Source organism: Fukomys damarensis, unplaced genomic scaffold (genome assembly GCF_012274545.1).
Source record: "Fukomys damarensis isolate Sample0158 unplaced genomic scaffold, DMR_v1.0_HiC HiC_scaffold_23, whole genome shotgun sequence".
In the NCBI taxonomy this organism is placed as follows: domain Eukaryota; kingdom Metazoa; phylum Chordata; class Mammalia; order Rodentia; family Bathyergidae; genus Fukomys; species Fukomys damarensis.
Genome location: NW_022900935.1, coordinates 50,118,848 through 50,140,974, shown reverse-complemented (window position 1 = coordinate 50,140,974; position 22,127 = coordinate 50,118,848). Strand labels below are relative to the sequence as shown.

The following is a 22,127-nucleotide window of genomic DNA, read 5'->3' as shown; positions in this document are numbered from 1 at the left end:
TCAGGTGTACAGTTAAGTAGTATTAAATATATCCCCATTGCTGTGCAACCAATCTGCAGAACTTTTTCGTCTTACAAAACAAACTCATATCCATTGAATAAAAATTCCCTGTTTACTTCTCCCCCAACCCCTGGTAAAAACCACCATTTTGCTTTTTGTGTCCGTGGAATGTACACTTTTTTTTTTGTCATTGGCTTATTTCATATGATGTAATGTCCTCAAGTTTCATCCGTGTTGTAACCTGACGTAACAGGATTTTCCTTTTTAATGCTTAGATAATATTTCCTGGTGTGCGTGCGCGCGTGTGTGTGTGCATGCGTGTGTATCACATTTGACCCATTCTTCTGTCGGTGGACACTTGTCTTGTTTCCACCTTTGGCTATCGTGAACAGTGCTGCTATGGGCGTGGGTATATAAATATGCCTTTCAGGCCCTGCTTTCATTTCTTTCGAACATATACCCAGAAGTGGGATTGAGGTTTGTATTATTCTTCTGTTTTTAACTTTTTGAAGAATTTCCTACTAGATTTTCCATAGTAGTTGCACTATTTTGTAATCTCACCAGACAAGGGCTCCAGTTTCTCTGCATCCTTGCCAACACTTTAAAATTACAGCCATCCTAGTAAGTATGAAGTGATGGCTCGTTGTGGTTTTCATTTGCGTGTCCCTAAAATTTACTGATATTGAGCATCTTCCCATATGGTTGTTAGCTATTTGTGTATCTTTAAACAAATGTCTACTAAGTCCATCTATTAAGCCCTTATCAGATACATGGTTTTTTTAAAAATTTCCATTCTGTAGGCTTTTTTTTTACCTGATTGTGCCCTTTGTTGCTCAGATATTTTAAATTTTGATAATAGTTTGTTTTATCTATTTTTACTTTTGTTGGCTGTGCTTTTGATTATTTTCTTCTAAGAGTATAGACTTATGTCTTATTTTGATGAATTTTAGGTGTGTGTTAGGAGATTGAATCCAAGCTGACCTTCAGCTGACCTACATCTCCAGCCTGCACACCTGCTGTCCGTCCATCCATCCATCCATCTTTTGAGACAGGGTCTTGCTAAATTGCCCCGGCTGGGCTCAGACTTGCAATTCTGCCCCAGCCTTCCTGAGTGCTAGGATTACAGGCATGTGTCACCACACTCCATTTACGATTAATTTTTTACATTGTTGTCCCCCCCCCCGTTAATTCTCTCTCTTTTTTTTTTTATGCTAGGGACCAAACTTGGGGCCTTGCACTTGTGAGGCAGGAGATGGAACCACTGAGCTAAATCCCCAACCCCAAGGTTAATTCTTTATATTTTCCAACTTTATTTTATTTTGAGGGAAAGCTTTTGATCCTAGAAAAAGTACATAAGATGTTTTCTTTGTTTCTTTCTCTGTTTTATTATGAACCTTGTCTTTTAACCTGTGATTTCCTTTCAGTAAGTAGTATAAGGCTCTTTCTATTCCAAAGGGAGTAATTCCTAGAGATCCTTATTAATGGGGAAAGCTGATGATATTTTTCATATATTTGGACAGTTTACTGTATCCAGATTACTTAAAGGAGAAGGATTAATTCAGGCTGTCTTGCATACCTCTCCATATTCATTTTCTATTGCTCCTGGAACAAATCACCTCAAATTTAGTGGCTTAAAGCCACACTAATCTATGGTTTTATAATCCTGGTGGTTAAATTCTAGAATTAAAAGTATTGCCAGGGCTGCATTTATTCTGGAGGCTCTGGAACAGAATCTGTTTTCTTGTCTTGTCCAGCATCTAGTGGATGCCTCAGTATCTTAGTTTGTGACCCTTCCTTGGATTACTCTAATCCCTCATCCCTCCTTCCTGTCACATATGGTTAAGTGTTCTGCCTTCCTCTCTCCCCTTTTAACGACGCTTGTGATTACCTGGGGTCCTCGAAGTAATCTATAGTACTCTTCCCATCTTGAGATACTTAATCATATTTGCAAAATCCCCTTTGCCGTATAAAGTAACAGACTCAAGGTTTGGAGAATGGAGATGTGGATGTCCTTGAGGCTGGGGAGGGTATTATCGAAACAGTTGCACTCTTCTCACAGATAGCTGCACCTCTTACCTCTTAGGAACTTGAGTCAATTTGAACTCTTTCTCCTGTTTTCCCTCTCCTCTAGTCTTCTATCTGGCCATGTTATTTTATTCTTCTCCAGTTCCTTTCTGTTTCTTTCTTTCCAGCCTTTAGTTCAAGCGTTTACCTCATCCTAGTCTGCCAGGATAGCCTTCAGACTGGTCTGCCTACCTGTAATTGGCCCTGCAGATATTTGAGCTCATCTTGAAGTATACTTGTCTTTTTGGTGTGCCTGATAATTGTGAGGTCATTGTTTTTCTGTCACCTTTTGTTTCTCCCGGCCCTCAGTCTTGTTTCTCTGTCTACTTGGCTACCTTTGATAACGTGCTATTCCTTATGTTGAGAAAGCGTTTGTAGGAGTAACTTGAGGCCTGAGGTTTAACTGCCTTCTAGGGAGTTGACTTGTGATTACAGTATTTCTGCCAGGCCCCTGGAAGTATTTCTGGTCCAGGACCACCTGGAAGGAGGCTCTTGGTTGAGAGTAGTCCCAGGGGCTTTCAGAGGAGGCCCCCAATCTAAGTGAGGGCTGGTTTGCTTCTGGTTCACCTGATACCAATAGATGCAGCTTTTGGGGGCTCTGCTCAGTGGGGGAGTCACCACTTAGCATTCCTCCTTGGCTAGCCGTGGCGTGGACTTTGATTTCTGCTCTGGAGGGCCATTAGAATGGAAATATCAGTTTGCCAGTGTCAGCTGGCCAGTGCTTTAAGGGCAGGAGCTTATCTCTCCAGGTTACTGTTTTCCTTTGGCCGGGTTTTGCCTTGTTCGGTTGCCAAAGCTTCAGAGCTTTTCAGAAGATATTAAAAATATATATTGTATTCATTGTTGTTTTGAGCAGGGTGGTACCTGATAATGGAGCCTGCCTTCCCAGACACCAGGCACCTGGCCTGTTTTTCCATGTTATCTCTTCTGGGCATGGATACGATTATTTAGCACCGCTATGATCGAGTCAGGCTTTTGTTTATGAACGGATGTAGCAGTAAATCATCCCTAAGGGAGCATGGTGATAATGTGAGATTTAGACCCTCCCTTCACAAGACAGAGAGGCCAGTGTTAAACACATTGTGTTCTGCTGGAGACTTTAGGATAGAAATTTCCTCCATTGGGATTTCAGTTCCTGAGGGCTGAAAAACATTGTCTCTTCCTTTTTTTTTTTTTTCTTAGTAAGGATTGAACTCAGGACCTTGTGTTTGTGAGGCAGGTGGCGGCACCACTGAGCTAAATCCCCAGCCCCCTTGTCTCTTAATCCTGGACATAATTGGGTTTGGTAGTAGAGGGCAGAAAGCTCCTCCTTTTTTATGGTGCTAGATTGTCAGATGGATAATGACACCTTTCATTTCTCAGTCTGACTGGTTACATGGTGCTGGTTGAGAACCAAGATTTTAGCTCACAGAAGAGCCATCCATCCCAGAGGGTGGCACCACAGCCAGGAAAAAGCAGGGATGAGAACCACGTGGAGACTTTGAGGAAGCAACTTGATACTGTGGGAAGGGCATCCAGACCTCAGTGTCAGTAAGCCCATGTCTAACCCTCCCCCCGCAGTTGGTTAGGGCTGTGCCCTTGGACAGACTATTAATCTTCTGAGATGTCTTTCAGGGCTCCCTATTGGCCTTGATACACAGCCAGGTTGTGACTATGGGGAGAATCAGCTCTGTTTGCCTGGGCGGCCAGCTCTTAGAAAGATAGGAAGGAAGGGCTTATAGTTATCCCCAGGAGGAGACCAACTGATAGGTTGTCTAGAACCCAAACCATGGGCTCTAGTTCGAGGTCACTAAGTGATCCAGTGATTTTGGCTCAAGAAGCAGCCTTTGATTAGTCTAGTCCCCAGGTTTTGCAGATAGGCAAACATAGGCTTAGAGATTTTCTTGCATTTAAAGAGCAGTAGTGATGTTCTAGCCTCATGTAGCTTGTTTTAGTATAAAAACCCAAGGAAGTAGAGCCACACTTGGGTGAGTGTGGGATTGGTGGAGTTTACTGTTAAACTCTGAAGCTATTGCTTGAGGCCTAGAGAAAGAAAGGAATCATGGTGAGCCAGACGGCCTGCCCCATCTGGCCAGCTGGGTCCCCACTTGGGCCCTACCCAAGACCTTGAGACAGATTGGTAGAGAGCAGCAGAGATCTCTTTAGCTGGCAGGTCGGGGACTCTGGCTGTATGGAATAGGCCTATTTGCCCAGTCCTACTCCATACAGCCAGAGTCCCTGACCTGCCAGAAATAACTCAGCCTTCTGAGCAGGTGGCAGCTTTTTTCCTTAGTACATGGGCTGGCTGCTAAGACCACAGACTCCTGGTAGCACTGCTATTTTCACACTGTGGCGCAGGGCCAGGCCTGATTTGCCCTTGGCCCAGGCCACCTACCCACTGAAGACAAATCTCTGCTACTCTTGCCTTCACAGTAGACCAACTTGGATTATTCAGCCTCAAAATTGTGCACTTTGTACTCAACTCGTGCCCACAGTTACTTTCTCTTGGCGGCCACCTCTACTCATGAAGCATTCTCAGAACGACAGAGCTTTACATATCATCCTTTATGATATTAAAGCACCAAACTTTCTTTTTAAATTACCTCTGTAATTTTCTTTTCAAATTACCCTTGTAAAACTAAGTGTATCCTTTTTTGTAAGTCTGCAAACCTGTTGGCATAAAGATAACAGGGAAGAATCATCCTGCACCTGGAACTGTTTTTCTAACTGCCGCTTGTTCCTGGACTAGAATTGCTGTGTCTGATTAATGGAGGATCATTCCCTTTTCCTCGACTAAACAGGCAGGGGAGAACCTCATGGTCATGAATGAATGTGTGCAAAACTCTGTTGGAAGGTTTTTGTGATAAATTCTCCCAAGGATTTGATACCAAAATATGTGTAATTTTAAATGCACCCATGTTTTGGCTCAACCCTAGCACTGCACTTCTTGTCATTAGAGAATTTCCCCTTGTAGTGATCCATATGCAGTTTTTCTACTTCTACCCCACTGGGTTTTGTTTTCTCTGGTATCAGTTGCTAGCACTTTGAACAGAAGCACTAAATGTGGGAGATCTTCAGCTTTCAGGACTAAGCAAGCAATGTAAGCTTGTTTGTTTGTTTGTTTATTGAGACAGGGTCTCACTATGTAGTTGAGACTGACCTGGAACTCACTAAGTAGCCCAGGCTGGTCTCAACTCACAGCGATCCTCCTCCTGCCTCAGCCTCCTGACTGCTGGGATTACAGGCCTGCGCCACCACACCTGGCGCAAGCAATGTAATCTTGATGATCTATGGTAGATTACTTGTCATTGTATGGTGTCAGCTTGAGTACAGTCACCTGTAAGCATGAATATGTAGGGCTTTATTTTATTATTTTATTTTTTAATCACGGGACCTCCAGTCTTTAATTTAATTTTCTTTTTTTTTCTTTTTTTTGGGGGGTACCGTGGATTGAACTTGGGCCCTTGCGCTTGCGAGGCAGGCGGTGGAACCACTGAGCCAAATCCCCGACCCTGTAGAGTTTTAAATTTGGGGAGAATCCCAGATCTCTCATTTCCCACATGAAAATGCTGAGACCCAGACCTTGTTCAAGCTCCCACAGCCAGCTGTAAAAGGAGCAAGTACCAGAAGCCCTGTTGACGGGTCCCATGGCAGGTCCTCTTTCCACTTGCCCACAGTCTCATTCCTGTACTCCTGACAACCACCTTCTGTCCTGGATGCAAAGAGTAAGAGTCAGGTGACCAGTCACACCATGTCTACACTCATCTTCATGTCCTATCCCTTCGTTTCTCCGAATCGTGTCCATTCTTCTATCACCTACCCATCACTTTAGAAGATGGAATGAGTGTCTCACCTCCCATACTGGTCCTCAGGACCCCTAAGGTCCACACAATTGCCTTATTCTTTTTTTGGTGTGGGGGATTGAACTCGGGTCCTTGTGCTTGCAAGGCAGTCACTGGAACCACTAAACTAAATCCCCGGCCTGCCTTATTTATTCTTTTGATAGGTTTATGTCCAGATTGTAGTGTTAATTCCCATTTTGTGAGGCCTAATGTGATGCCTGGTACCCAGTGAATGGGCTGTACATGAATGGTGACCTCTGTTTTGCTGCACATATTTCAAGTGTCTTGTCTTCACTCTAGGTAGCTACTAAGCTCTAAAGGAGCAGCCAGCATGGTTTGTATGTCTCTTGTGTCTTTAAAGGGTTACAGTGTGTCTCGGAGTTGGACTGTAGTAGACTGCAGCATTTTTCTTGCTGTTAAAATTATGAACTTGCTTTATCCTGAAGCCTTAGAACATGACAGATGTTGGGGTGTATGCCTGTCGTTCTAGTCCTCAGAGAGGCTGAGGCAGAAGGATCTCAGGTTTCAGCTGAGCCTGAGTGATTTGGGGAGACCCTATCTCAAAATAAAAAAATAAAAATAATTAGCTTAATGTGAAGGCCCTGAGTGAGTTTAATCCCCAGTGCCATCAAAAAAAGAAGAAAGAAAAAAAGAACATGGCTATATCTTCATGGCCTCCTAAATACCCAGCCTTATGGTTCTTGTCATTTGGAGAATAAAGAAGCCAACAGGTAACGGCAGTTACTTTACAAATTTCCACACTTGAATATTTTACCACTTAATTGCAATGTCTAGATAATATGAAGCCAGGCTTGGTGGTACACACCTGTGATCCAAGCACTCAGGAGGCTGAGGCAGGAGGATTGCTGCAAGTTTGAGGCCAGCCTAGGCTACAGAGCAAGACCCTTTCTCAAAAAAAAAAAAAAAAAAAAAAAAAAAAAAAAAAAAATAGCATGAGTGCTAGTGGGAAAAGCAAACCAAATTGCTATGAAAATTGCAGTGGCAGCAATACTACTGGGTTAGCATTTATAGCCAGAAGACCTCTGGTGAGATTTTGTTTGTTTGTTCCAAGATCCTTAAAATCACTAGGATGCTGCATTTTATGCTGTTGGACTTTTGGTAATACCTATTGTTTGGGTTCTTTGGGCTTTGCAGTACAGGATCATTGATAGAAAAGAGCCAGTTCAAATTAAAGGCGGAAATGTTGAATTCAGATGTTGTGAAGACAGATTATGTGGCATTTATAACATTGGTGTGTGGTTTACTCATAAAAAAAGAATCCCTAACTGGAATTTATCTAGTGAAAATGAAACCATTAAGCCTACTGAAGTGAAGAAGTGGGGCATCTGCCAAATAAAAGCATAATCACAATTTAAACTGAGCTTCATCTGGGCTCCTCTCTGCAAATGGCAGTGTTTCCCATGGAGAAAGTGCTCTTTGACTTACGTTTTCTTTGTTTTCACAGAGCCTGAGCCCTTGTAAAGCCGGAAATGACAAGTCTGAATGGTCGCCATGCAGAGAAAACCATTGACATGCCAAAACCATCAACCCCCAAAGTGCATGTGCAGAGGTCTGTGTCCCGAGACACCATCGCCATTCACTTCTCAGCATCCGGGGAGGAGGAGGAGGAAGAGGAGGAGGAGTTCAGGGAATACCTTGAGGAGGGCCTGGATGACCAAAGCATTGTAACAGGGCTCGAAGCCAAGGAAGACCTCTATCTTGAACCCCAGGGTGGCCATGGCCCTGCGGGCCCTGCTGTCTCGCCTGTCGTGGCAGATGGACTGTCCGTATCCCAGGCCCCTGCCATTTTGCCCGTCTCTGAGAACACTGTAAAACTGTTGGGATCCCCTCCTCCAGCAGCTCAAGTATTAAGTGCTGTGCCATTGGCTCTGTCTCCAGGGTCATCTTCGTCAGGGCCCTTAGCTAGCTCTCCCAGCGTGTCCTCCCTTTCTGAGCAGAAAACCAGTTCCTCTACCCCACTGTCTTCTCCTTCCAAGTCTCCTGTCCTCTCCTCCAGTGCCTCATCCTCCGCTCTCTCCAGCGCTAAGCCCTTCATGAGCCTGGTGAAATCCCTGTCAATCGAGGTGGAGCCAAAAGAATCCCCATACCCGCCGAGGCACAGGCACTTGATGAAGACTTTGGTCAAGTCCCTGTCCACCGACACTTCCAGGCAGGAGTCGGACACCGTGTCCCATAAGCCACCTGACTCCAAACTGAATTTACACCTGTTCAAGCAGTTCACACAGCCACGAAACACAGGTGGAGATTCCAAAACTGCACCTTCTTCCCCGCTGACTTCTCCCTCTGATACTCGCTCCTTTTTTAAAGTGCCCGAAATGGAGGCGAAAATCGAAGACACTAAACGACGCCTTTCAGAAGTCATATATGAGCCTTTTCAGCTCCTTAGTAAAATTATAGGGGATGAAAGTGGCAGCCATAGGCCCAAAGCCTTATCTTCAAGTGCTTCAGAACTCTCCAACCTGTCCAGCTTGAACGGGCATTTGGAAAGCAATAACAACTATAGCATCAAGGAGGAGGAGTGTGACTCTGAGGGGGATGGCTCTAGCAGTGACCCCAGTGTCCCCAAGAGTGACCACCCAAAGTCCACCGAAGAGCCTGTGAAAGAGGTGGAAACAAAAGTTTCCCAGGCAAGCAGCCTAAAGGATTTAGGCCTGAAGACAACCTCTCTTGTCCTAGAGAAGTGCTCTTTGTCTGCCTTAGCGAGCAAAGAAGATGAAGAGTTTTGTGAACTGTACACGGAAGACTTCGACCTGGACACAGAGGGTGAGGGTAGAGTTGATAAGCCCGCAGATGTCTCTCTGAAGCCACAGGTGCTCATGGAAGATGGCGCGATTCTTGAGAGTGAAGAGGAAGAGGACTTGGCCACACAGCACCCAGCATTACCCGTGAAGACGTTGGGCTTCTTTATAATGTGTGTCTACGCGTACCTCATCCTCCCCCTCCCCCACTACGTGAGCGGACTCTGTCTGGGAGTTGGCCTTGGCTTCATGACTGCAGTTTGCATAATTTGGTTTTTTACACCACCAAGTGCTCATAAATATCACAAGTCACATAAACATCTGCCACATTGGAATATGAGAACTTTGGACATCAAAGAACCTGAAATACTAAAGGTAAGACGTGCTCTCTCACAGCCTGACTGTAGAGGGTTTTGTTTTTTTTTTCCCCCTTGCTTAAAAGAAATAATATTCCCGGGAAACTTGGAGAAATAATATTCCTCATCATAGTAGTGGGAGAGCGGTACAGATAATGACCTGGTATGTGATTCTAGTTGGTTTTTTAGATCGCACGTGTATGGGGTCTGTCACAGGAGTGTGTTCACCCCCACTCTTGTTTTGCTTTAATGGGATGGTGCATTTTACAGCCTGACCTTTTCCTCTTCCTTCCACATGACAGTATGTTATGAGACTGTTCTTTTTTAAGGGAAGCTGGTGTTGAGTCTTGAGAATGTGACACCCTTGAGTTTAGCATTAATATATGAAGTGGCACAAAGGTGACTCAGGGTGCACACTGGCTCAGCTTCTTTGATAGCGTGGGCTGGCGCTGCCTGATTCCTATGCCCCCAAGTAAGTCAGTGCTAACTTTAGCAAAGAAAAGTGCTACTTACATTCATTTCAATACCTAGTGACGGAGTGTGGCATGTAGTTTAAACTGGTTTGAGCACTTAACTTGTCTTGAAAAGATTTTAAATTTAATCCAATCAATCTTTAGTGTTGATCCTGTCACTGCTGTATTTCAGCAGTTCTCCAGAGGACTAGGACTTTAATGTGGTGATTCTCTGGTTACTCTGGTCATCGAGACAGTAAAGGCTGACCACCTGCCATAGGCTAGTAACACAATCAAAAAAAAAGAAAGAAAAATATTTATTAAAAAGTACAACTTTGAGATTTTTCCTTTCTACTGAAGTGGACAAGCCAAGATGGTCTGTTTTTGACACGATTTCAAACCTGGTGTTTAGAAACTATTTGCAAGTCTCTTCTCCCTTAGTAGTGCATTTATCCTATGCTGCCCTGCTGGAATCAAAGGGAATTGAAGAATGGCAGATGTTAGAGAAATGGGCATAGTGATAGGTTCAGGGCTTCTGCTCTGCTGCCTGGTTTAAGCCGTAAAGTAAGGAGGTAGGCCTCAGTTTCCTTATAAAACAGGTCTGCTGCTTTGGCTTAGTTGTAGTTTGCCCTCACCAAAGCCCCTGCTGAAATTCAGTAGTCAGTATGACGGTATTGAGAAGTGTAGCCTTTAGAGGTAAATACGGAATGGGCGCTACACCCTCGCCTCGCGAAGGGATCTAATGTACTTCCCGTAGGAGTGGGTTGTCAAGAGTGCGGGTTATTTAGGGTCAGCCAAGCATCCCCCACTCCGTTTTTCTCTCACACATGTGCTTTTCTTCCTGAGGCATTTGCTTGCCCATCCCCTTTCCTGTCTTGCACGGAGCAGCACATGGCCGTCACTAGAAGCTGAGCACATTCCAGCATCATGTGCTTGGACCTTCAGAACTGTGAGCTGCTAAATAAGCCTCTTTTAAAAATTATTGAGACTCAGGTGTTTCGTTACAGCAGCAGAAACTAGACAAAGACAGTTATAAAGCTTCTGGAGTAAGTGAAAGAGCTACTTTTTGAGTAGTTCAATTTTGGGGATTAGTCAGCTGGTTTGAGTTACTTTCTGTGTATTTGATCCTATTAGCCCCCCCCACTAAGTTTATTGGTACATTTAAAGCAAGTACAGTTACATTTATCATTGGGATCTTGTACCTTTCCATGATACATCTTGGTTCTTGTTTTTTCCCTATTCCTTTGCCCTTCCTTCACCCCCTTCACTCTTCCCTATTTACAAAGACTTTGTTTCCATTTTTGCACATTTTTTTCTTTTCCCTTATTTCCTTTCCCCTCCCTTTCCTGATCCTATTAGTTTTGTTGTTGTTGTTGTTTTAATAGATAACGCAGTTGTTGAAGGCAGGTGTGAAAACCTTTAAAATACTCATACAGGAGGCTAGAAGACCTGATCAGGATCTTGAATAAAGGATCAATACCTTGATAGTGACCCTGCATACTTTGTGCTCTCAGTAGCCTGTGTGTTCCATAAATTAGTCAAGTAGAAAGCTGTGTTGCTTAGGGACTATTTTAGGGGACCATGTGTTTTTAGACCTCTGATCATACAGGTTCTCGTTAACAGAGCAGAAAACGCAGCCAGAATGGGACCAAGAATCTGGTTCATTTTTTGGTTCCATAAACAATTCAAGGAACACAGCAGTTTTCTTCTATGTGATTTAGCTTGAGGACAGGGAGAAGAAAAGTAAAGCTTTCTTTGCTTTATCAGGGCAATTTTATTTCTTTCTTTTCTTTTTTCTTTTTTTTGGGGGTCAGGGAAATTTTCGATTTTCATATCCCATCCATATTATAGACATTTGTATTTAAACATAGTGCTGCAGCAGTGATGAGTGTAGGATTCTAAGTCAAAAAAGACCAGCCTGGGATTTAGCTCAGCGGTTCGGTGGCCTGCCTTGCAAGTGCAAGGACCCAAGTTCGATCCCTGGTACCAAAAAAAAAAAAAAGACCAATTTGGGGTAGAGATGTAGCTCAGTGGTAGAGCGCTTAGCTGGTGTGCTTAAGGCCCACGATCCCACGATCCCCAGATCCCCAGCACTAGGGGGGAAAGAAAGGAGCAGGGAGAAAGAGGGCAGGGGATTTAGCTCAGTGGCACCACACCTGCCGGGCAAGTGTGGTGAGGTCCTGAGTTCGATCCCTGGTACCAGTTTGTAGCCAAGTATTGGCTCCTGTCAAAGATTGCTGTGTAGCTGTAGCTGTTTAGCCACTTGATGCTCCACCATCTCCCACTCTGAGCCCAGCTGATAAACAGCTATAGTGTGTGGAACATAAGCTCCTTGTCACCAAAGAGCTGTCCCGAAGTCTACAGGAGAACCCTAGGGACCTTCTTGACCTCTGCCAAGGCCTGTTTGTTCCTAGTGTGTGGGAAGTCATGGTAGAAGAGAAGCAGGCAGACGTGAAGTTGCCTCAGGTGTTCAGCATGAGTGATGAGCGAACCCTTGGAAAGCAAGGGCAGTGACTGAAGTATGAGGAGAAGCTGACAGGACTGAGAGCCTCATGAGCTGGGTAAAGTAGCTCCAGGTGAAGCCTCACGAGTGCCACAGAGCCCCAGGGCATCACCATAGTACACTGCCTGCACTGTGAACTTCAGGAGTTCTTAATTTTCGGTGACTAAATTGTAGACTCCCTGAGCTGGACACGCTGGGAAACATGAGTTTGGGCCTTGGGACAAAAAGGCATTTCCCATCAACGTGTTGCCCTTGGGATGTCTGCCAAGAATTCTTACCCAGCTGGATGAAGGATCATCATTTGGCCATGAGTGTATCTCAGTCAGTGCCGTCCTGGCACACCAACTTTCCCACGTGTTATATATAGTGAGAAACGCTGGAGTTTCCTTAAAATTCTTGGATTTATGCTTGAATGTTTGACTTACATGCAGTTTTGAATTATTGTCACAAGCACACTCTCCCCACGATCACCCGGTACTCAGGACCTTGAGCTTGCAAGCCAGGCGCAGTGCCACTGTACTAAATCCCTGGCCTGACACAAGCCCGTTCTTTAACTTGACCTTATAAACCACCAGCATAACAGGACAATGAGATGTCCGTTTCTAGAGTGGTAATCTGTCTCTTTTTAAAAATTGACTACAGTTACTTTTTTATTGCAGAGTCTAATGGAAATGAGTTTAAGAGAGCCTTTTTTCTTTAGATCATGGCAGTTAGGAACATATGTAAGAGGAACACAGGTTTTTTAAGTAATTAGGTTCCTTAAATACAGGGTTTGGTTTGGTCTATAAAAGAATAATTTTATAGGGAGGATATTATCTCAATTTAATCTCAATTTTGTGAATTTTTTTAAAATTTAAGAAATGAAAACGAGGAAATTCTTAGGAGAAAATAGCATCACTGAGTATAGCCAGGAGAGATTTGGGTTGCTTTGTTGGTCTTTTATAACCCTCAGTAATGATAAGTGCAAGAAATATAAAATCATTTCTTTATCTTTTTTAACGGTTTGGTTTGCTTTGAGGCAGGTCTCACTCTGTAATACAGGCCAGCCTCAAACTCTAAGAATTCTTACCCAGCTGGATGAAGGATCATCATTTGGCCATGAGTGTATCTCAGTCAGTGCCGTCCTGGCACACCAACTTTCCCACGTGTTATATATAGTGAGAAACGCTGGAGTTTCCTTAAAATTCTTGGATTTATGCTTGAATGTTTGACTTACATGCAGTTTTGAATTATTGTCACAAGCACACTCTCCCCACGATCACCCGGTACTCAGGACCTTGAGCTTGCAAGCCAGGCGCAGTGCCACTGTACTAAATCCCTGGCCTGACACAAGCCCGTTCTTTAACTTGACCTTATAAACCACCAGCATAACAGGACAATGAGATGTCCGTTTCTAGAGTGATAATCTGTCTCTTTTTAAAAATTGACTACAGTTACTTTTTTATTGCAGAGTCTAATGGAAATGAGTTTAAGAGAGCCTTTTTTCTTTAGATCATGGCAGTTAGGAACATATGTAAGAGGAACACAGGTTTTTTAAGTAATTAGGTTCCTTAAATACAGGGTTTGGTTTGGTCTATAAAAGAATAATTTTTATAGGGAGGATATTATCTCAATTTAATCTCAATTTTGTGAATTTTTTTTAAATTTAAGAAATGAAAAGGAGGAAATTCTTAGGAGAAAATAGCATCACTGAGTATAGCCAGGAGAGATTTGGGTTGCTTTGTTGGTCTTTTATAACCCTCAGTAATGATAAGTGCAAGAAATATAAAATCATTTCTTTATCTTTTTTAACGGTTTGGTTTGCTTTGAGGCAGGTCTCACTCTGTAATACAGGCCAGCCTCAAACTCACAGCCATCCTTCTGCCTCACCCTCCCAACTGCTGGCATTAGAAGCATGTGCCACCATGCCTGGTTTCTTTCTTTCTTAACTGAAAATAACCTGCCCTTATATGATGGGTCACGTGGGTTTTTATATATGACTTTTGTAAACAGCCATTTCCCGGGCACCTTACTGCTAGATGTATATCGGGTGAGTGCTGCAATACAGGTGACTACCTATTAGAAGCATATTTTTCAAGGTTTTGAAGTTGGCTGGAAAATTTCAAGTAAGGAGAGTAATATGAATATACACAAAACCCAGTTTCAACAATTAACATTTTGCCAAATATCCACTCAACTCGTAAATTTAGATCTAAACTGAACCGTAATTCTGGTCTGTCAGTATATGAGAACAGTTTTCAGCTGTTCCAGGACCCTACTCCCATTTTGTTCTAGGTGCCATTTGGAGAGACAAAAGCTGTGGGCATCGTGGGTCTAAGATTTCTCAAATCGTGCTTTTTGGAAGAATAAGGTTTTAACTGAGAGAAGTTAGGTATCTTTTCATCCCCAAATTTGTATTTAATATATAAGGAAAGTACTAAATACCTTGGAGTCTATTCTTATTGTACAATAATTAAGCTTGAAGAAGAGGTTTGTAGTACCTCAGAGATGAGGGTGCAAGTGAGATGGTCCCAAGGCAGAAGCCTGTGTAGGTGTCACAACCCAGCCATTGTGTGTGACTCACTGTCTCATTCTTCTGCTTCTCCCAGTGGTGTCCAAATGGGTTGCTGGAGATACTGTCAAGAAGAAAATGTTCAGGTTTTTCTCTATTTTTGTTCTTCCTAGCTAAGAAAGTAAATAAGCCTTGTGAGGCTTAACATATAGATGACCATGTATTGATTTTTGACCAGAAACCTTGGAAAGTATGAAACCTGTGAAATAATGGATTTACATCTGTTATCATTAACAATGAGCCTCGCTCTGTGTATATATTTGGTGCCTTAATGTAGTATGTCAGGTAAAGATAATATGAAGATACATAATGGAAAATTAAGATTAGCAAGAAGTCTAATTACATCACCCTTTGCTCTTTTATTGTTTACTTTTCATTAAAGCTATATTAGGACATGTATATATTTATAATTAAAGGGAATTATCATCGGTACATACTCAGAAATTACATATCCAATGGATACATGATCTGAAAAGTTCAGAGGCTACCTCTTTACACTTGCTGGTCTATTTTCAACCTTTACTTGTTAACATAATTAATGTTTATTGTTTATTAACAAAAATGGTCTGTCGATATATGAGAACAGTTTTTTAGCATCCTGAAAATGGCCTCTGAACCCTGGCTACGTATTCCAGGACCATACTCCCATTTTCAACTTTGCTTATTGCAGTGGTTCATGTAAGGTCATTTTATTTGCCTAATTTGAATATTTGTTACCTCCTCTATTACTACCCATTAATACATTATAATTTACAGTGTGGTATAATTTGCAACTCACCTGAGTTTGGGAGATGTCTTTCTGCAGGGTAGGTAGGAAAACTGGAATAAGGGCTGTTTCCCTGGAGTTAGTGGCCCTGGACCTTACTCCCATAATTCTAGTGGATATGGCTGTGAATCTTTGAGTAAGGGAGTTGGAGGTTATGAGTGGTATTGATGTTGGTGCTTGCCTCTCCTAGTGACTGTTTTTAAAAAAAACACGTTCTCCATAATGTCTTTGAGTAGTATTTATTTTGAATGTTGACTATCTGCTTGAGGCTTTCATAGTATGGGTTCTGGAAAGAAGGGAATGGAATTAATATGAGAAAATGAAAAAATAGAAACAAAGTCTTTGTAGATAAGGAGGGGTGGAGGGGGTGAAGGGAGGGCAGGGGAATGGGGAAAAAATAAGCAAGATAAATTATGTAAAGCTGAAAATTTCCAATGATGAATGTCATATTGTATACTACCAATAAAATTAATTTTTTAAAAAAGGGCCAGGGATTTAGCTCAGCGGTTCGGTGGCCTGCCTCGCAAGCGCATAGTACCCAAGTTCAATGCCTGGTACCACAAAACAAAACAAAACAAAACAAAAAACCATAGTATGGGTTCTGTACATCTGCAGGTCTGCTTGTCTTTCATGGGTGAAATTAAATTTGTATCTAAAGTTTTGTGGCATGTATTAGATTGTTTGTGCCCTATTCTCAAACTCCATGATCTGTGATACTTTTTAACTGATGGCTCAACCGTTAATATGTCAAAAAGGGGCTAAGCCTGGTTAGGACAACTTCTTTTGTTTTAGTTTTGAGGAGGAATGAAGAATAATCATCGTTTTGTGTGCTTCTGTGCTTCAGAGGTAATCCTCAGCAGTGGCCTCCGGTCCTGGCTCTGTTCTGTATTTAGGATTTTCTTCTTCCCTGATCAGCCTGAAGAGGGAACAGGCAGGGACCTAAATACAGACCGCAGTGTCACTGTGTCAACCCAAGCCCCACACACTGAAGCCTGAGGAATTCCCGCTGCTTCCTTGGCCAGGGAGTTGGCGCTCCTCTCTGGTCAGCTCAGCAAGCAGCTGAGAAGAGAACATTGGCCTTGAACTCCTAATTGGCACTGGACTGAAAGTGAGCTCAGTGGTTGTTCTTCCAGACTTTATTATTTTGCAAAAGGTTAATTGTAGCTTTTAATCTTCCCGAGTACTGTATTAAATGGGCTCCTTTATAGATTGTGGTTTGTACTTTCAGCCAAACGTGGCTTCTAAATCCAGCAGCGAATTGAAGAGAAACCCCTGACCTTTTACCAGTACCATCACAGGACCAGTCTGTGGACCAGACCGCTGCATCCTGCTGACTGGGTCATTGTCCCCAGCAGTGTGCACTGTCTCCATCTTAACCACTTCAGGAAGAAGTGAGGTTTGTCTGAAATGTTTTAGTGTGGGTTGGGAGCATCGAAATGGAATGGGGTGCTAGCTGTAAGCTACATCTCTGTATGCTCATTCCCGTGTCACAACAGTTGTTAAGAAATTTAGAGTTAAGGATTTTAGAACAGGTGAGCAGTAGACAGTGGGTGTTTGATAGGGAACAGAGTAAAGGCCTTAGAGTGGCAGGGCTGCTGTCGACATTGGATATTTTGACTGCTGTCATGTAGAAATTTCATGGGTGGCTTAATCCAGGGAATTATTTAGGTTTCAGGAAAAAGTTGACTAGCTAGTGGTGTGTAAAGGTGATTGGATTTACACTGGGAAATTGCTTTCTGCAAGGGTGACCTGGTTTCCGATGACTAGTGCTTTAGGGTGTAGAATTAGGGGACTGGAGGAGAGTTACGTCTGGCCAGTGTCTCATCGTGAGCGTCCCAAAGGCCAATCTACACCCCCAGCTGCCTGTCAGGTAGCAGAGCCTGAAATTCTCCGTTTCCTAGCAACACTTGTAATGTTCTGGAAGGAGCCGTGGTAAGAGGCAGGACACCTGGGCCACCATACCTCTCTCTTCTCTTACTAAGAAGGAGTGGTAAGTTCTTTCCTGAAAAGCTTTAACACTTTTTGTATAAGGTTCTGAGTAACACTCAGCTTGTTCCCTTGCGTGTCTCAAGGTACACAGCCAGCACTCTACTTACAGGCTGGGGGGGGCACACCAGCTTGTCCTGATTACTTGTGATCTGAATGCTTTCATCTAATCTGTACAGCCACCATCTTGAGTTAGGCTTCATTCATGCTGTTCATCAATAGACATTTGTTACTCCTGGGATTTATAGCTTGAGCTCTGTTCTGTGGAGTGCATATCTCGGTAGAGAAAACCAGGTGGTCAACGGCACAGTGATACGAGAGGAGTGACAGAGAAGGAGACTTCCTGGGAGAAGTGTCACCTCTGCCGTAACCTGAGGGGTGACTAGGAGAGCCGCACCACAGCGCTGAGAGAGGAGCCCACGCCTCCAAGTCAGATAGACCTGGGTCAAGTCCCCAGTGTTCTGGTCTCTAAATCTTCGGAGGCAAATTACTTACCTTCTTTTGCCACTGTTCCTGTGAAGTTGTTGGGAATTGGAAGAAGCACAGGAGATAAGGTACCTGGAGTACCGGGAACGTAGCACTGTGTGAGCTTAGATGCCAGCTACTATAATGAATATTCGTATTAGCAAATTAAACATCATATGCTTGAGATTTGTTCTTTTTATTATGTAAATCATACCTCAGGAAGTACATTCGTTGTAAGGAGAAATCTTTGTGGCGTAGGTATAGAGTATGAGGTGGGAAGCAGGGAGGCATGACATAAAGCAGGCTGGGAAGCCATGCCGGATCCTTTGGGGGGGTCCTGAGGGCTAAGCGTCACCCAGCTTATAACTGGCAAGTGGTAAAGGCAAGATTTCGACCCAAGCCTGTCAGGTGCTTCACATCTGCTGATGTGTGCGGTCGGCGTCACTGCCTGTGTGTGACCAAGTCTTTGCTGTAATCAAATATGAGCGGCGTAGGATCTCACTTAAACTAACAACGATTGTTCACAGTAGAGGTGCAGTTCGAATCTTGATTCATAGATGTTTTGGGGGTACTTTGTTTTTGAAGGGGGAGCAGCTATGGACTTTAGCTCTATAGATCTTCAGCACAAAGAAAAGAACATTACAGTAGTTCAGAAAGAAGGAAGTTGAAGATGAAAGGGAAAGAGAAATAAGAGCACCTGAGAATCTGAAAAGATTAGGGTGGGAAAAGGAGGGCCAGCCAAGTGCCTGCTGGAAGAAGGGCATTTGGAGCCCTGTGAAGAGGAAGGCATCACCTGGATTCTGTCCTAGGTGTTCCACCTGTGCCGCTATAACGCAGCAGAGAGGACCTGTGTCTTCTTCTCTCCTTTACATTTCTCTCAGTCGGGTTGTTCTAGATTTCCTGGGACTTGACAAGTGGCAGAGGGTGACCTCTGTCTTTCAGAGCTGTCAGCAGTGAAGGATAACTGGGTACTCATCTCAGAACTGGGGCCCTGGGCGAGGACGTATGCAGCCAGACCTGTAAGAGAGGCCAGCTCCTGATGCTGCTGGGTCAGGCACCTGGCTTTGTGGTTAAAAACCAGATTTCTGAAGCCCTGTGGAAAAGGTTGCCCTTGTTAACCAAATACAGGAATTTTCTTAGAAGCAGTAATTGTTAGACTAGAGCAAAGGCTCATCACTGAGTATATCTGTTCTGTGAACGGATGAGCTGATGTAGTGCTGTATCCTAACTCCCACACTTATGTGTTCTATCTTGTTTTTTAAATAAAAAATTAAAGGAGTAAACTAAAAATGTGATGTAAATTTGTACATAGTGATTATTTTTTCACCCAGTACTGCAGATTGAACCCAGGGCCTTCACACTGAGACACATCCTCACCCTTTTAATAATTATTAATTTGAGATAGGTCTCACTAAATTGCTAAGTTGCCCAGGCTTGACTTGAACTTGAGATCCTCCTTCCCCAGCCTCCCAGAGTTTGGGGATTATAGACATACAACACCATGTCTAGCTTTGAGTATTTTTAATGTTCCTGTAGAAGTGTTAGGGGTGTGTGTGTGTGTGTGTTTTAAGACCTGGGTTTAATCCCAAACACCAAAGAAGTTTGATGGAGAATAGATTAAATCGTAGGATGCTGATAACTAGCTTCGCAGAGAAACAAAAAGGAGGGGGAGAAGCCTTGATTTGTACTGTTTCCTGGCTTCTGTCAGTAAGAATTCTCACGTTGACCAGATGCATGCCTCCAACATGAAGTCACTGAACATGGAGTTGGGAAATGTGTAGAGACAGCTCATGAAATGGTACAATCCAACTTCACCACATTTTAACAAATATATCATTAACCCTGAAAATGCAAGAACAAGCCAACATTTAAAAGTCAGTGAAGCTGGGCGTGGTAGCGCATGTCTATAATCCCAACACTTGGGAGGCTGAGGCAGGAGGATCGCTGTGAGTTCGAGACCAGCCTGGGCTACATAGTGAGTTCCAGATCAGCTTCAACTACATAGTGAGACCCTGTCTCAAAAAAAAAAAAAAGTCAGTGAATATAATTAAGCATAGTGTAATAACTACAGAAAAAAACTGAAACTGTGAACCAAAGCAAGTATTTTAAGCACCCAGGTCCCCTTGTGATCTGCACCTGCATTTTCTTGATTGTTGCTGGGGTTTTGTTTGTTTCTTTGAGACAAGGTCTCACTCTGTAGTTCAGGCTGTCTTGAACTTACTTTTGTAGCCCAGGCTGGTATCGAAGTCATAGCGATCCTCCTGCCTCAGCCTCCCGAGTGCTGCGATTACAGGCCTATGCCACCACAACCGGCACTCTTCTTTTATTTTTGCAATGACTATTTCTTGAATGACAATCCCAAGTCCAGCATAGTGATTTCAGCACCTCTCTGCTTATTACAAATGAAGGGAGTGGAAATATATCAATTACAATTTCCTAGGGAACTTTGTAGATAACTAGGCCACCCATATAGCTATGAGACAAGTTCTAATACAGTTTTATGGTTTGTTAGGCATTTGTGTTTTGTGTGCTCTAAAATGTTTGCTTTTTAAAGACGAATTGATGTGTAAGTATATACATGCCAATCTATACTCAACACACTTTTCTCATTTAAGTTACTATGTATCCTTGAATTTCAACATGCTGTTGATTATATCTTATTTATTTGATGCCTACCTCTCATTCATCTGCTTTACCATATGATTTGAAAGAGCTATATGTTATAGGGACATTAAAATGAAGAGATAGAACTGGGTTTGGTGGCACACTCCTTTAATCCCAGCACTCAGGAGGCTGAGGCAGGAGAATCACAGCAAGTTTGAGGCCAGCCTGGGCTAGTGAGGGCCAACCTGAACAGTGAGACCAGGTCTCAAAAAAACCAAAAGAAAAAAGAAAAGAAATAGTGGTAAGTTTTCTCTGAGTCTTGGAATGATAACGAGTTAATACGGTCTGTGAAATTTCAAAGATTGTTTGCAAGTAGGTTGAGAAGAACACGTGTTTGGCTACCTGCGGAAGTCAGACTGAATAGGGTTTCTTATTCCCAGTGGTCAAGCAGAAAGACTTCTCAGTTATATGAACAAAGCTTTTGAATTTCTTGATTTGCTTGTCAGCTAAAAAAAAAGAACCTTTTATTTAATATAATGACCATTACCATTGTCTCCCAATTCAGATTTTGCTTATCAGAATCGTAGCAAATTACTCCATCTTTGCACAGTCTCAGTAACCTCTAATTATGAGGAAGTTGACACCTCCATCAAAATCAAGTTTGGTTTCAGTGTCCCAAATACCACAGTGGTCATCATTTTCACTGAATCAGATTTGTGTTCACTTTGATTTTACTAATGAAAGTTTTTCTCCATTAGGGATGGATGAATGAGATTTGCAACTATGATCCAGAAACTTACCATGCGACTCTGACGCACTCAGTCTTTGTTCGACTTGAGGGTGGAACCTTAAGGCTTTCAAAGCCCAATAAAAACATATCCAGGAGGGCCAGCTACAATGAAATGAAGCCAGATGTCACCTACATCAGCCAGAAAATATATGACCTTTCCGACAGCAAGGTGAGCCCTAGGAATTTTGGGAGCAGAATTTAGCAGAATTTAGGAGAAAAGTATGTGGAATCGTGGCTGCTTCACTGCATTTCCCCCCTAAGGCTTTCGTTTTTGTCGTTTAAGGATCACTATACTTCAGGACAGTCTCTCCCAAGCTTTAATGTACCTATAAACTACCCAGCACCTTTTACAGGTTCTGGTTCAGCAGCTTAGATGGGGCTGGGAGCCTGCACTTTCATGAGTTCCCAGGTCATACACATGCTGCAGGCACGTGGCCAGCGTCTCTGCAAGGGCTCCCAGCCCTCAGAATTCTGACTCTCAGAGCTGATCTGATTGGCCAAACAGAAAAGCTGTATGGTGAGCCAGAAATTTAGCTCAGTGGTTCCACTGCCTGTCTCATAAGTGCAGGGTCCCGAGTTGGATCTCTGGTACCAAAAAAAAAAAAAAGCAAAAACAAAAAACCTATAAAAACTGTATGGTAGGAAGATACGGAAGATATTAATGAATGCTCTATAAAATGTGACAATTGTGTGTATACAAAATAACTACATTTTAATAAAATATTATATACAGTATTCTGTTTTTGTGAGGAATGTTGTTTCCGTTTTTGTTGTTTTTTGTTTGTTTGTTTTGTTTTTGAGATAGGGTCTCACTGTGTAGTTGAGACTGACCTGGAACTCACTGTGTCAGGCTGGTCTTGAACTCGCAGCAATCCTCCTGCCTCAGCCTCCCAGGTGTTGGGATTTACAGGCGTGTGCCACCACGCCCTGCAGGAATGTTATTTGTATGGGTTTTTTTGGTTTTTTGTTATTTGTATGTGTTTTTTTTTTTTTTTTTTTTTTATGGGTTT

The 22,127-nt window shown here is 42.9% G+C and overlaps 1 protein-coding gene across 2 annotated transcripts in view; it reads left to right on the top strand.

The window, feature by feature from the left end:
• Window positions 1-7,321: 7,321 nt before the first annotated feature.
• Tex2 (testis expressed 2) overlaps window positions 7,322-22,127 on the top strand; it is a 51,317-nt gene continuing 36,511 nt past the window's right edge. For both annotated transcript variants that reach the window (XM_010616764.3, XM_010616762.3), the window contains exons 1-2: window positions 7,322-9,019; window positions 21,086-21,286. In XM_010616764.3, coding sequence (XP_010615066.1) covers window positions 7,376-9,019; window positions 21,086-21,286 — 1,845 coding nt within the window. In that variant the 5' untranslated portion in view covers window positions 7,322-7,375. The remainder of the gene's footprint in view (window positions 9,020-21,085; window positions 21,287-22,127) is intronic.